This window comes from Cardiocondyla obscurior, linkage group LG04 (genome assembly GCF_019399895.1).
Source record: "Cardiocondyla obscurior isolate alpha-2009 linkage group LG04, Cobs3.1, whole genome shotgun sequence".
In the NCBI taxonomy this organism is placed as follows: domain Eukaryota; kingdom Metazoa; phylum Arthropoda; class Insecta; order Hymenoptera; family Formicidae; genus Cardiocondyla; species Cardiocondyla obscurior.
The window spans coordinates 9,742,330-9,758,009 of record NC_091867.1 but is presented as its reverse complement, the minus strand read 5'-3'; the positions used below and the strand labels follow the sequence as shown (position 1 = coordinate 9,758,009).

At 49.4% G+C, this 15,680-nt stretch overlaps 1 protein-coding gene across 2 annotated transcripts; it reads right to left on the bottom strand.

Moving 5' to 3' along the window:
• Nucleotides 1-40: 40 nt before the first annotated feature.
• Nucleotides 41-15,197, bottom strand: Glcat-p (Glucuronyltransferase P). Of its 2 annotated transcripts, none has more exons than XM_070656215.1 (6): nucleotides 15,055-15,197; nucleotides 5,808-5,877; nucleotides 4,967-5,172; nucleotides 4,405-4,810; nucleotides 4,162-4,319; nucleotides 41-4,081 (listed from the first exon to the last, which is right to left on the bottom strand). In XM_070656215.1, the coding sequence occupies exons 3-6, from the start codon at nucleotides 5,159-5,161 to the stop codon at nucleotides 3,683-3,685; spliced, it is 1,158 nt and encodes a 385-aa protein (XP_070512316.1). In that variant the 5' UTR covers nucleotides 5,162-5,172; nucleotides 5,808-5,877; nucleotides 15,055-15,197; the 3' UTR covers nucleotides 41-3,682. The 2 variants fall into 2 exon arrangements, with proteins under 2 accessions (XP_070512316.1, XP_070512317.1); XM_070656216.1 differs by lacking the exon at nucleotides 15,055-15,197 and adding an exon at nucleotides 9,360-10,088.
• Between the last annotated feature and the right edge of the window lie 483 nt (nucleotides 15,198-15,680).

Below are 15,680 nucleotides of genomic sequence, written 5' to 3'. Positions count from 1 at the left end.
AGGAAGTTCAATGGGGTCAAAGTTGTTAATAATGAGATAATTACCTCGAACAATAGTTTATTGTTCACAACTGAAACTCGTGGCAAAACTTGCTAGTTGTTTTTGTACAGCGACAGCTTGTCAATTTTGTAATTTCACGGCACGCATTATCGTCGGCGCACAATATATTAAATGTATTCGATCGACGACCGAGACTTTTAAATACTATATTAAATACGCTCTTTCGTTATTTTGCCGTCACACCGTTGCGTCGTCGTCTCCTTAACGAATATAAATGTTGCGCGTGACGGTACAAAAAAAGGTACCGAGATACAATCTGCAAACCTTTACTTATTCTAGATTTCCTTTCTTACTTATAGTAAAGAGTAATATTTTGAAAAGACCTGATAACAAAACGAAATTAATATAAGAAAAATAGAACGTAAATTTATCCGTAAAAAAGACATGAAACAATTTTGAATTTGAACTCCGAGTTTATAATTGTATATTAAAAAGAAAGAAAAAAAATACCAAAAAAAAAAGTTATACAAATTTACATAAGAAAACAACAGTAGAAATCAGCAAGGGAAATATAACGTGCACTGTAACTTTCAATTCGCGAAAAAGTACTCCCTTCTCTTCCAAACTCTTTCAAACTGGAGTGTGATATGAATATTATATATACTATATATATATGTATGTATAACAAAAGATCAATTATTTTAGAAACGAATTATGTACAACCTCCGGCTTAATCACGCATGTACACTCAGCCTCTGAATTGCCGGGAACTTGAGCATCACCCGCGATGAAGACGTTCGCCCGCATCGCGCAAAACTCATTACAAAACAATATAGTCGTATATCACAAATGGTCTCGAATCAACGCGCTAAGTACTCTAGGATTTCTCGGATTAGAACTAAAACGCCTTACGTCCACCCTACGCATTTTGATAAAAGAAGAATGATCGTTCGCTTATTTAACATCCCCTCTCTCGCTTTCTGTTTCCTTTCTTTTTTTTTTTCTTCTTTTTTTTTCTTTTACAATCTAATTTGCGCGAGAATCGCGCGTATTGCTTGTCGTAAGATTATTGCGAGTCGTATCCATGTAAATCAAACTTTGAAACGTAAGCAACGTATCTTTTGTACACGAAACTCTTCCACATCCCGGCAGGATATGTGGGGGGGGAGGGAGGGAGGGGAAATCTAACGCCGTCCCGTTCTCGATTTGATCGGTTTCTAGACAGTGCGATTATGCTACAGGTATATTACGTATACGCTACGATTTCCTAAGTTTTTGGTGTCGCGACGACTCGTACAGGTTCAAAAGCGAGAAATCATCGTCCGCACGCTCGAAATTACTATCGCTACGAAGCGTCTCACGCTAGATTTAAAGTAGACGAAGTGAGATATTTTTGGAAATCAGAGTATACGAAGTTTATTGGAGCCCCTTTTTGGGAAAGTATTTCAAATTAGCACCGTGACCTAACAGGCTTAAACTAATGACGCAGAAACTTTCCGATATCGATTTCAAAGACGTTACGGTCGAGAATATTAGAGATATACATGTATATGACGCTACGAGGATATGAAATTTGATAAGAAACCCTTCTCGCTATCTTCCCGCAGTCTTCCGGGCGTCTCTACAGCAGAACTTCTGATATCCGAACTAATTAGACTGACAGACATTAATTTCTTTCTAAATCGGAGAAACTTTTTTTCTTTTTTTTTTTTATTCTTTTTCATTGAAAATAACTTTGTATTTTTTTTTCTTTTTATTAAAAAAAATATATTTTATATATATTATTACCGAATTAGATAAAATTATGTATTTGATTTAACGTCGATTTCTCGTCGAATGATATATTAAATCAATAAAAATAGTTCGGACTCATCGAAACTCCACTGTACAATCGTGATTCGATTCTCCGACTGTCCCAATAATCGGCAGACAATCGAAATATATATATATTTATATATATATTTTTTTCTTTTTTTTTTTTTTAGATTTTGCATACCTTCTTTATTTTCTAGCTTCTTTTAATACCTAATTCGCGCGCGTCTGTATTGTGCAAGAGGAATCAAACGTAGCTTTAAACATTACATGCCTAGGAAGTACATATTTTCTACGCACACGCACGCAAATTACTTTAGTAATGGAAACGCTCGTCTATTTGATTATAATTCGCTATTTACGATCTAATAATCGACATTACGATGAAATAAATGGATTACATCACTAACGAAAGGGAGCAGCGGCGGGCGCAGCTCGGGAAATCTATTCAGTCAAATGTAGGACAGATTTACTTGTTCTGGCGAATGCTATTCCCACTATATTCAATCGTAGAATCAATTATACATTTTTTTTTTTTTTTTTTCCTTTATTTCGGACTCTCTTTAGAATCTGAAAAGGTTTAGCGTACTAAATTAAAAATCGTATGCACGTGCCGCATGCTCAGCGGTTTAAAGTGCCGATCTACGCTGGAGATTAAATGTCAAAAATATTTCGTGCACTCAAACGTTCGCGGCAGGAAGTATCGAAGCGAATAATCTTGCGCCAATAAAAAAATAAAAAAAAAATCAAGTGCCCGCGCAAACGGTAGCTTTTTCTAACGCGATTGTTAACGAGGCTCAAGGCTAACTCGGACTCTTATTTAAACTCTGACCTTTTAACGTTACACCTCGTGCCTGAAAGTCATTCGGAGCTACGAGAGACTCTTGTTAGAAGACTTGCTTGAATTCTTTATCGCGCACGCTCGCTAATCGTACGTGGAGGCGGGAGAGGATTAAACGACGGCCGTCAAACAGTTTGCCTGGTAATTAGATTAACGAGCGACGTGTCGGGTTCATCAGGCAGGTTCGATCGGCACGAGCGCGAAAGGGGAACGTAATCGGCCGCGAGACGTCCTCGTTCCTCGATCGAATCTGTCTCTGACCTCCGCGACGTGCCCAGAACGAGTTTAGGAATGGACTCCGCTATAGAATAGAATGGAAATAGAATAGAGAATCTATTTATAGAAACTCCGGGGGGAGGAAACGATATCCCTCAGGTGGAATAAAGTGAGGATCAGGGGTTTAAACGTTACCGCGAGTGACTCGTTTGTTTTCTTTGGTCGTTGATTCGCGCGCGGCGCGCGACTTCGCCAGCGAAACACCTCACGGACGTAATCCGAAGTCGCGTGATTTTTCGGCTAACAAACACCGCCAGCTATGTTATTCATTCCTGCCGTTCAACATTGACGAATTTCGCGTCACTTCTTGCCCCACGAAATGCAAAAAGGAAATGGTAACAGACGGTTTCATGGCATCCGTACGCTTTGTCGCAAGTGGGCCGCGTTGCCTTCCTTCGGGGACCGTCAGGTCCCTTCACTTCCTCGCCGTGCCCTTCCTAAGGGCGGGCGGGGACCGTCTTCCGGACGAGTCCACGCGAACATTTTCTTGCGGATGTGTAAAAGCTGATAAAAAAACGTTTTACCGGCTATGCTTAAAGGTAACAACGGTTTTTACCCCCGCTCTCGCCGCGAGAGCCGGGACAGATATACTTTTAGGCACTGAATCGCACAGTTTTTCCGCACCTAGGAAACTCCTCTGGAGTGAACAGCGATGAACTAGTGCGAAGATGGGGCGGTGGGAGACGGGGGGAGAGGGAGGGGGCTACACACAAGATTTCAGGTTCGAGTTTGTCTTCGTTGTCTCGGCTGGCATCATACGATCTGCTGCTTGAGCTTGACCAGGTTCGTCGCGCCGTACAGCTTCATGTCCAGCGACGCGCTCGGCTCGTTCTTCTTCGTCTGCGTGTGCCAGGCGAGCACCTTCGTGCAGTTGTCCGCCAGGAGCTGGGCGTCCCGCGGCTCGAACGGCGCGAGGCTCTTCAGGAAGCCGTCCTCCTCGTATCCAGCGCGAAACGGCATCGTGGCGTTCGGCCGCTGCTGCAGGAACTTTACGCTCACGGCGAACCCGGCCATGTCCACTGGGAACTTCCGCCCGGCGATCCACCCGTCGTAGAACCCGGCGAACTTGCCGTTCTTCAGAATCGGCGAGCTCAGGCCGAACTTGGTGCACAGTCCCACCGGGAACATCGACACCGTTCTCGTCTTGCGGATCTGAAAGGCACGATAAAATCAATCTTTCAAGGAAAATTGTTCTCGGTTGAAACTGCGCGCTGTCGCGACCGGGGTCGTACCTCGTCGAAAAGTTCAATATCGTACGTATTGTCGTCGTCGGCGAAATAGAACACGCCCCTCGTGGCGTTCGCCCTGATCCACTGCAGGCCGCGATTTCTGTTCGACACCCCTCGCGGCTTGGCGCCCTTCTTCAGCTTGTACTTCTCCGGCATCGGAGCTGCGCAGAGATAATCGTTTTTATCGGCGTGCTAGAATCGCCGGCGATTTCACCGCGAATTCGTTTTTTTTTTTTTAATATTTACCGATTAAATGATCGAACTTCAGGCCCGTCCTTTCCAACAGTTCGGTTACTTGCTTGGTAGCGACGGTAGCGTCTTCGATGACCAGCCAGTGAATGTTTTTCACCAGCATCAGCGTGTGGGCCATCCTCGTGAGCTCGGGGATCTGTTCGGGTCTTCGATATGTGGGCGTGATGATGTACAGGGGTTCCTCGGGCGATTCCTCGGGCTGCGTGGGTGGCGACGGGCGTGCCGTCGTCGCCGCGGTTTTCTGTATCGTCGCCGGGGGCTGCGGCGGGGGCTTGAAATTATTCCTAGAGGCCGCCGAGACGTTCTTGCTTAATTGATTGATAAGCTCCTGCACGAGCATCGAGCTTACTTCCGGGCTCAGGCCGTTCGTGATTTGTACTCGGTATACGGCGTATCGAATCTGAAAAACAGAGCCAATTAATTTAAGTACAAATCAATTAATAAGGCGTTGATTAAATTTCTTTTCGATCGAAGGCGAGTTTTATTAAAAAAAAAATATAAAATAAAAAGATATAATAATTAATCTCGATATTAAATATTAATCGTTATTAATTACCATTTCCTCGGCGAGCCTTGGGGTTTTACCGTCAGCCTCCTCGCCGATTGGCAAATCTCCGGCGTCGTCCGCGGAAGTATCGGCATTGAAGGCCGTTACTTGGTCGAAAGTGACGCCGGTGGACAGGTGATATTGATAAAAGACTACACAGATCCCTATCAAGGCGATCACTCCCATTTTCATGGACGGCTTCATTATACTGATGCCTGAGAAAAGGTAAAAGCTCCAGAACATCAGCGCAGATAAGAATAATATATGATTAATGACGACACAGAGACGCGAACGCGAGAAAGTGGCGTTGAGGGTGGGCAAACGAATGATTCGATTGAGCTTCCGAAAAATCGCGTTAAGCTACCGTTAACGATTTTTAATCTTGCCCGCTGGACAATAGTTCGAAGACGAATCGAGCCGCGGATTAAAAATTTACCGCGCTTCAACTCGCGCCCTGACTTTCCTGCGTGGCGGAAGAGCCAGTTATTCTCGCCTCCTATTCCCGTATCTCCGCCGGACCGCGGAGGTTTCCAATTTTAATTTGATTCACGGTCCGATCCCGTTCCCCGGGGCGCGAACGGCCGGCGGCCGCCCTATTAGCCCGCGCATAAACGTACATCGTGCGGGATTTTACGCGCGTATAAAATGTAAATTTTCGCGACGTAGCGCGAGGATTAACTGCGGGGAGGGCACGGGCGAATTAAAATCCGACGTGGCATTGAAACGCGCGTCCATATTAAAGCTCCGGGGCGCGGATGATCCCCGGCTTCCCCGCCGGGCATCTCGAGCGGAAAGCGCCGAGCTTGCCGTAATAACCCCGGGGTCTGAAAGGAGGATGGTGCTCACTCACCCGAATGCTACATGTGTCGGCTGCTCCGTCGTTTCCTCTGCCTCTCCTGGACTGCGAGCTGCTTCTTACCCTGTCGTGCAAAAGCAGGGCAATTAGCTGTCGCGGTAATCGCGGTATCTCGCGAGGCGCGTTTTTTCACATCTGGAGCGACGATGATATACGGCCGCTATAAATTCATCGCGCTTCTTCGCGGAGAACGAGCGGCCTCGCTCCATCCTCCACGTGCACGATCGTTAATTGGAATCGGGGAAAAACGTTTGCCGCGAACCGATATCGTCCCCGCGACTTCGGCACTTGACGCGCGAACGTGCGCGACGATCGAGCGATCTCTGGCGCGAACGAGGGGACAGTCTTACGCGGAATTTAATTATTTTCGTGAGTCATACAGCGTGCCACCGAGGGCCAGGATTCGCTCGGCGGATACGGGGGTGGCACGGAAGAAGGGGGTCGAAAAAGGGGGACCGAGCGGGGGGGAGGAGCGCGGGCGTACCGACTAAGCCGATAGCGCCGGGCCGCCGGAAGAACATCCGTCAGGATCCCGCGGACTTTGCCGATAAAGCGGGGCGACGTTTAAAACGAGAGACCGTCGCTAACGAGCGGCGATAACGGCCCGAGATTTATCTAACGAACGAGACGCGAGATACGCGAGCGATTCCGGCTCTCCCGCGAGACGCGAAACCCAGGAATCCCGTGGGCGGCGTTATGATTTCAGCCTTTCTAATAAAACTCTCGGTTCTCTGGACCGACGCGATTCCGCTGGAGAAAAGAGAGAGAGAGAGGATAGAAGCACGTCAATTCCTAACGTTGTTTCTTCTCCCCGATATCAAGCGCTAGCCGCGTCTATCATCAATAACCTGCCGTCCGTCGTATCGCCCCCTCGCAATTTTATAGCCTCTTTAGCTTGCGAAGACAATAGACGTAGTTCAACGGGTCCGCGACGTGTGATAACGTGCCAGGGCCACAGTACATTCGGTCCTTATCTCCGTTACTCTCCGGAGGATCCTTCTCGCCGACGAATTTTATCTCTCTCTCTCTCTCTCATTCTCCCATTTTTTTTAACACTCTCGTCGCCTCGTTAAAAGAATGCGATTGCAAGCTCTTTGTAAGACGATAATGGCATTCTTTTGAACGTCACGCGACACACGTTCTCTTCTCTAATTTACTTTCGACGTGTCGCTATCGCAACGTTCTTACGTAACCCGCGTCATGTGCGACCCGTTCTAAATTATACGACACCGGGAATTTAACGCCGCGCTCCTATATCGCGCGCTACAGACACGCTCCTTTCCACCTCGCTCAGCGATGTCAACAGCGTGAGGAAAAAAGAAAATAAAAAGTGTGAAAATTCGAAAAAAAGTTAATTCGATTAGATATATCGATAAGATACATCGACAAGGTCCACTCGTCGCTATCTCTCAGATTAACTGGCGCAACGTACGCAGTCCCGGCGAATACCGGAAATTCAGCGGTTAAGAACCGATTCGCGTCGGGTCGTTTATTTGACGACGGATCCGGTTATCGTTGCAATAATTGATACGAGAAAATACAATGAACACATACTTCTTTTTTTATCTGCTTCGAAGTAGCGGCTTATCATAATTTTCTGATAAGCCCGGCCGATGATTTTGCAAGGCTGCGCGTGAAAAACGATCGCTTTTCAGGACCAGCCGAGCTCGAATCGAATTTGCGAAAGAGCGGCACCGGCCGCAGCACGCGCCCGGCGAATTTTCGGCTTAACTAAATGGCGGAAGAAGCGGTGATCGATCGTCGCAATTAAGCGCCGCGGCAAACGCGTCTAATTCGGCGTAACGCGGCTTCCTCGATAAATCACGGCACGTCAATAAGGTTTCTTAAACGCGTCTATTTCGGAAAGACAGCCCGCGCCATTAACGCGGCGAAATCGATCTGCGCGGTGGAAACGGGAATTTCGCGTACATCGCTCGGAGTCGCGTTAAAATAACAGGCTTTTGTTTCTACGTCGATTATCCCGTGCCCCGAACACCTGTACGGCCACCTCGATTCGCTTACATTGTAACAATGAATTGTGTGCGAAGTTCTTTTCCGCGAAGACCTTCTATTGTAAGGCGCGAACAAGGTCTTAAAATGTGCACGAGCGCGGTAACTGCGAAGAGACAGAAGTTTTATTGATTACGCCACCTGTGTAGAGGTGTCGTTATATATTTTCAACCCACCCCCCGCGAATATATTCATAAATATTTCATTAATTTTATTATTATTATTTATTTTTTTTTTTTATTTTTTTTTTTATCACGTAACACGTAACACGTCGTTGCAAAATCGACGGGTCTCCTTCAGCGGAAGAGTACAGTTCGAAAAAAAGTCATGACTCAGGTAAAAATAAGCCGTCGCTCGTCATTACCGCTCGTTATCCGGACACGATCTTTTCGCGTACGTATAAGTAACAATCGGACTTACGAGGAGGAAAATAATGAAATATTCATTCGGAAGTGGGACAAATAATATGTTTTATTCAAGTTTAACGATCCCGTTTCGAGTATTCAGCGGCGTATACGCGACGATCGTCACGCGAGGATTTTTTTTTTTCCCGATCGATTCCCCGGTGAATTTGTTTTTTTCGATTGGCCGTCGGCTTGGCTGATCAATAATTGCAGCCGTCCACCGTGCTCGGTAGAAATCTCTCGTTGTTACGTTGTTACCAGATTTCCCGGTCGGGCTGCGAATCACGATAGACGCCACTGCGCCGCCGGGATTCGCATAAATTACTAATTAGAATGCGGGAAACGAGTGGCCCCAGCGCGGGGATTCTTCTTGCCTTGCTTCCGTTACTCGCATGAGAATTTCATGGCTGATCGGCTCCGCGCTAACTAACCGCGCCGGTAGATAATCTAGATGGGATCGTCGGTCCCTAATCTAAATCAGTTCCCGAATCGGTGCAGCGTCAACGAGGTAATTTGCGATTACATCGGACGGACCCGCGTTATCGAACGCGGCTTTCACGTGTGTGGGAAAGAAAAAGAAAAAAAATAATAAAAGCGAAACAGGTAGCCGCACACTCGCGTGTATGAAAACGCGTGACGTTTATAGGGCAAGAGATTTACATTTCGAGGCGGTCCCTGCGAGCCTAAGATTACCTCTCTCGTATGTTATTAATGAGAGGCGAATCTAATTTCAATCCCCATCGGAATTTACGTCACGATTTTTACGCGGCAATTTTTTTTTCTTTTTTTTCTTTTTTTTTCTTTTTTTTTTTTATTCGAGGCTTACACGACGAGATTGGGTTCGGTAGAAAACGCGGCGAATCGCTGCGCTCGAAACTTTTTATACCGCGGGACTTCGATAGTATATACGTCGCTTCCGATTAATTAAATCTCCGCGCTTTGGCAGCGAGCTAACTGAAATTTCAGCGGCATCGACGGCGAAACGCGAAGGTTCACCGTTCGCGCTGACCCCGCGCGGCACTTCTCGTGTGCAATAAGCCCGAAACCCCAGCTTTATCTACCTTTCTTTCCATATTACGTGCGCGTTTACGGCGCATAAGCTTATCGCAATTCCATTTGCGATTCTATTTACCTGTCGCATATCCCGCTAATCTTCGAATTGCGTCGAGCTTGTCACGAGGGAACGCACGGGGCCTGCATGGGATTAGCCTTTCGCGTGACTTTCAGGGCGACGTGATTGCCGTCGATTTGCCAATTTCCCTGCAGTTAAAATGCGTTGAAACGTCCAGAGAGTGTCACCGTGTATGATTAATCAACCGGCAAAGTTTATTTCATTTTCCTAAGTGTCTTGTTTCTAAAAACAACGACGGTTTTCACATCGGGATCCTTCGTGTAAACGAATGTCCCGTCTTTTGTTTATTCAGTCACTCGCGTATACCGTGAGGCGCGACTCGACGGAAACCGAAGTACGATAAACACGCCGATTAATCGCAGCTTCCTTAGCCACTTATCGCGCGTAAGCTTCCGCGTGGAGCTAGACAAATTAGCGCACTCATCGCGGGGTCAATTTTTCACCGCGCGCGCGGCTTTAATCGCTCGCGGCCGAAAGAGGTGCGCTCCCGGCTTCCTCGGGGCATCAATCAGGCCGCTTCGCTTCGATGACACTTGACCCAGTTGACCCGCGGGAGATCTCGCGGAATCGGACTGCGGCGCGACCGAGACGCGCATCTCCGGCGGGAGAGGGGGAGGAAGCCCGGTCCCACCGGGTGCCGTCACGGTGACGGGCTCGAAAACGACGGCGAAAACGAGGCCGACGAAGACGAGGCCGAGGACAGCGGAACGGCGATGCAATCGCGGCCGACTCGACACTGAACCCTTTCCTCCGGTTTCCTCCTACTCGCGTGGCCGCTTCTGTAACGTCGCTCGCTACGTGCCCCACCACGCAGATCGCGAGACCGATCGTCGCGAGAACGTGTAGAAGAGAGAGAGAGGAAACGTAGCTAGGAAAGAGAAGAAAAAAATTAAACGCGTGTTCCACGTGTGCGTTGTGCGCACGGTCCATGGATCGGATCACGTGGCAGAATCTATTAGCAGATTGCGGTAATTCGGCGCTCGGCAGCGCGGCAAGCGTTTCCGCGCGAGCGCCTCGGCGATTTTCACTTCGGGCCCCCCGATTTAATTATTTTTTCTTTCTTTTTCTTTTTTAATTGGCGAAACGGCGGAAGGAAAAGTGCGGCCTGGAAAGCGCAGCCTTCGAGGCTCGCTTGTTCCGCGCGATATATTTATATTCCGATTGCCGCATGCTTCGTACAAATTTATATATATGACAGACGGCTATTCCTTATCAACGTCGCGGGTTATTTCCGAGCGGCGTGTTTTACAATAGACCCGAGATCGAAGTCGGACGACTTTAGAGAGCCCCGCACGAATAATGTATTCGATCCCCTCGAATATCGGCTTTTTTTTTCCCCTCGGTCTTTCCGATACGCGCGATTGGGCCCACCTTCGTAAATGTCGCCCACGGGCGCTTAATATTGGAAGTATGTCGAATAGCGGCGGATGCATGATTTATCTCGTTCGGGAATTTTAATCCGGGAATTATTTCGGTTGACGTTTCGCCGTCGAAGCCCCGGATCGAAGGAGCGCAACTCGGGTGCATCGGTAAAAATAAGGTTGCAGTATATTTCAGGATGGCCCTCGGGGGAGGTTGCCACCGTCGTGATTCTTAACAATTCCGTCGAACCGTATCATATATGCGTCGCTCACGTTCGCCGTCGCCGGCAAATAGGACCGAGGGATGCATCCCGCGTCTCCGTTTTATAAAGCGGGGGCTGTACCTCGCGATGTAAAGCTCGCCCGACATTCTCTTTTGCATGAGAGGCATGAAATATTACGACGCGAGATGCAGCCGCGTCGCGGAAAAGTTTTCGCGTGTACACGTCGCGCGGCGTTCGTGCGTGCCGCGTTTCTCACGTCGCGTTAAAAACGCGTTGTCAGCGATCTCGTTAAGAGCCGGAGTATCGCGCGGGAATCGCCCCGGCGGGAGCAATTTTCTCATCCGAGGGCGATTAGGCAGCGTGGTTAATTTGTCCCGAATCGCGATGAAAAGGGGATGAAAAACCTCGCGCGTTTTCTGCCGGAGTTGTTAATTTTCGATTATATTTAATATCACGTTTGCACGATCCTTTAATCTCTCGGGTTATCTTAATTATTATGTACTGCCGTTTTATCTTAACGAATCCCTACTCGAAACTCATTGACTCGTATCTCGGAATCTCCTCGCGGAGGGTCTAAAAGTAACAAACAAAAAAATAAAATTACGTTCGACGGTAGCGCAGTTTCTGTCGCGAGTGCACGTCGTCCCGCGGCGAATATATTCCGCCCGCATTTCGCGTTACGACGCGTTATCGGAGAACATTGCGACTTGTATTCGTGCCTCGGAAGCTTACGCCAGCGGCGAAAATGATATGATACCATGCATGGCGGCACGTGCTCATGATTGCCGGTGAGAGAGGAGAGGTCGCGGTGTGTACCTAGTTGCATAATGATCAATAACGCGAGGCAGAAGCGAGGCATCCGATGACGAAGGACTACGAAAGACCGTACCACGGGAAGACGAGACGAGTTCTCGCTTCCGCGGGCATTTAATTTCGTCCACATGACCCGAATAGTTAATTAGCTCGGGTGTAAAATCACCCCCGGCACCGATTGATCGCGAGCGGCCAATTAAATATTAGCGTCCCACCGCGGAGAGGCACACCCGACACGGCGGTTTAATTTCATTAAAATTCCCGGCTCGATGCTCAAGTGGGACGGCAAATACCTAATATCGTGTCGAACGAGCAGGCGGGGTGGCTTTACACGGCGCTCGGGTGCCAGCAAACGGTCTCGGCCGCCGTACAAAGTGCTCGAAATACTAAACTGGGTCTCCTTAGCGCTCGTCAGGTAATCGTCCGGAAGAAAGTTTCGATGCCAGTTGGCTTTCAAGCGTCGCCGTCCAAAGTACGCGGCTATACACCGGCGGCTATACGAAAATCACGCGAATATACACATGAATCGACGTCACGGTGCCACCCTCTGGTCGGCCCTTTTCTTCCACGCGACCCTCCCCCTCTCCCCCCCGCTTCGTGAACAACGATCGCAGAGGGAAAAGTCCGCGGCGGAAGTTTGATCGATTCAAGCCGGCCGAATTTCAGGACGGACATTTGTGCCGGTTACACCCCCTACCTCCCCTTTACCTGATTTCGCATTCGCTTTCCGAGCACGTTGCCGGTCCAGACGGGAACCGTCGGAGACGCAATCTCGCGAGATCGCGCAGTTTGTAACGCAACTTTCGGCATCCGACGCGGGGGGGAAGGAGGCGGCTAATAAGAAGTTCCTACCCGCCGACCGGCGTGCACCCTGTTTCCTACGGCACCCTTTGATTTGGAGGCCACCCCGCCGCCGATCGATAACCGGCAGACACCATGTGAATCTCTCTCGCCTTCCCTTTCTCTCTTTCGGTTTTGATACCCCTTTACCTTCCCTCGATACCTCTTACCTATAGCCCATGGGCGTCGGCGGAGTTTTTCAAGCGGCAGAACGACAATAGCGCGATGATATTGGATCGCGACAGACGAGGGAAGCTGTTCGATAAAAAAAAAAAAAAAAAAAAAGAAAAGGAAAGAAATTAATAAATGTAAAATTAAATCCCGCGGGAGAGCAACAACGGGACACCTCAATCTCCGTTCGAGGGACTTTTCTTAATCTTATTTTATTAATTGCGAATTCCCTGACGAAGCCCACGGTAGGCGGCACAATTCCTGGCGCGGTTGCACGCGCAACTTCGGGCAATTAAATCACGAGCCGCGCGGTGGGGCGCTCATTAGGGGTAATAATTAAATAAGGCGCGAAGAAGCGGGGCGGCAGTTCGCGGATGAAAACGAGGGACACCGAGGGAAGCTGAGATTTGAATGGGAGAAACTTCGGCGTGTCTGAATGCCGAGGAACTTCGTTTAAGCGCGTTTATGCGCGCTTATCGATTAGAACACCTGTGGTCTACCTAGCAAAATAGCTCTTTTCAGTTAGAAACTTTTTCCTCGGCCTCGAAGAGAAGACACATCCGCGCGGATTTCGCCCACGGCGCCCATGTGTCTCCCTTGCTTTCCCCCCCTCCCTCTGCCACCCTCTTTCATTGCCATTCCCCGTCCGTTTCCGTCTCACCTCCGTCGTCATATTGATCGTGACTTATAACGCCGACATGTGATGTATAATGTTGTAAATCGAGTATCTCCGCTCGCCATCTCCTGACGGGGGCCTTCCGTGACCGATCTCGCGGAGAGACGCTGATAGAGATTACGTCGGATTATCAATAAGGAACAGTTGGCACGGAGCCCGGAAACGTGTGCCGGATAAGCCAGCTTGCGATCGATCAAGGTCGCGGTCGATTGCGTCTATTTTGCAGAACGGTGTCACCGCTGCGTTTGCTCGGTCTGCACGCTATCTCGAGGGAAACGAAAGAAGAAGACTGCCGATAACCGGATCAATCAAATTTAATCGCGCGATGATTATCAGGGTGATTTGTATTATTGTATTCGCAAAATAAAATCTCATTGATTAACAATATAAGACAAGAGTTGTTTATTTATTCCTGTAATTGGTCACGCGAGGTCGCGTATTTTTGTAACTAGCTCGATAAAATTTAATTATCTCTCGGCGCCCATCGTACCTGGAATACGCGGGCACCTTCTTACGTAACGCTTTGTAATTTCCTCGGGGAGTTCTCCCGGTTTTCTCTCCTCCGGCGCGACCTACTCCGCCGCCGTAAACGATCAATCTCCACTTTTCGCTAATTACGACCATCGGAGTGAGAGATACTTTCGGGCAACGTCGAGTGGCCCCCCTACCCCCGTTCATCCCCCGTAAATTTTTCGAGCCGGATCGCACGGCGACGATTTATCCCTTGAGACGTCACCGGTTCTTGCCGGCGTTCTCCAGGACATTCCGATAAGTTAAACCGGCTAAATGCATTTCCGCTTCCTTTATTGACCTTCCGGTGTCACCCACCCCCGGCAACCCCTGCACAGTAATCGGCATCGCGTAAAGGTAGCGCCACGGTCGCGGTCGAAGACCATTCACCATCGGATTTAGAGATATTAGGGGGTGCGTCGGTGCCGATCGCGAAAAGGGGGACACTGCCGACCTCTCCCCCTTCCTCTGGCTCTCGCGGCCGGACTCCCCTGTTTCGGGCTCCCGCCGGCACGTAACCGGGACGGTTCGCTGAAAGGCTGGCGGTTGAGGTTAAGCCGTCGGGTCATTAATTCGGATTAATCCCGGCAATCTATCAGGGTAATCAACCTGCGAACGCGGACGTTAACGTGCCTGCATCTACCCTTAATGACGTCGGTCTCTCTTCCGGGATGAGAGAGGTCCGAGACGCGGCCGAGTGCGAGAACCGCGAACGCATCGCCGAAGCAACCCTTAACTTAACCGCAGCTGCAGTTGAACGTACGCGAACTCGCGTTATCAAGCAGTCGACGTATTCTCGTTCTCAAGAAGCGAACGTCGCGTTCGGCCCGACGCTCTTCGCGTATCAATCGCGAGCAGATGTTCCCCCGGCTTTATCGTCAGCCCGCTGGCGGATTAACCCCCGTGCAACCACCCGGTCGTCTGTGCTCTCTCGAAAAAGGAAAATAAACCGCCGATAAAAAATCACGGGAAAAATTCGAAGGGGATGCTCGGCCGGAGCTCGCCTCGTTGATTCTCGAGCGACCTCGCTTTCGAGAGGGAACAAAAAAAAAAAAGGGGGCACCGATTTCCCGCGACGTCGGCGTCATTGCGGTACTCACCATAGTAACGGGGGTGTCGATCCGTCCACCTTTCGCCGTCGGGACAGCCGTCGGTCGGCGATCGCGACAGCCACCACACTGTGGAGGAGAGCTAGAGGAACGCTGCTGCTGGTGTCGCGGCCGCCGCTGCTGTTGCTGGTGCGTCCGGAAAAAGCGGGAGGGGGCAACTCCACCGTCATTCCATGCTGCGGCACGCGATCTCGCGCATGTACCCTGGGTGGCAAAGGCGCCGCGCCAACCAGATATACGTGGCGTCGCACACACACACACACACACGCGCGCTCGCGTCCGCGCACACCCCGACATTTCGGCCGGTCCGTTCGCCATGGCTGGCTGATCGAAAGAGCTGCTCCTGACCCTTCGTCCGCTTTACGGACGCTCTACCTTAGCCCTTTAGCCCCCGCGTGCGCGGGGGTGTTCCATTAGGGACGGAGCTCACGGTAATCTCCCCCTCCCCCTCCTCCCACTGGTCCTACATTACTTTGAACGCCGAAAGCCGCGCGCGAATGCAATCGGAAAACTGTATCCTGAAATCCATAAAAATGCCGGTTGAGATGGGAAAAAGAAAAAAACAGAAAAAAAGAGAAAAAAGAAAACGGAGGTTTAATTAATTGCATTTTGAATGA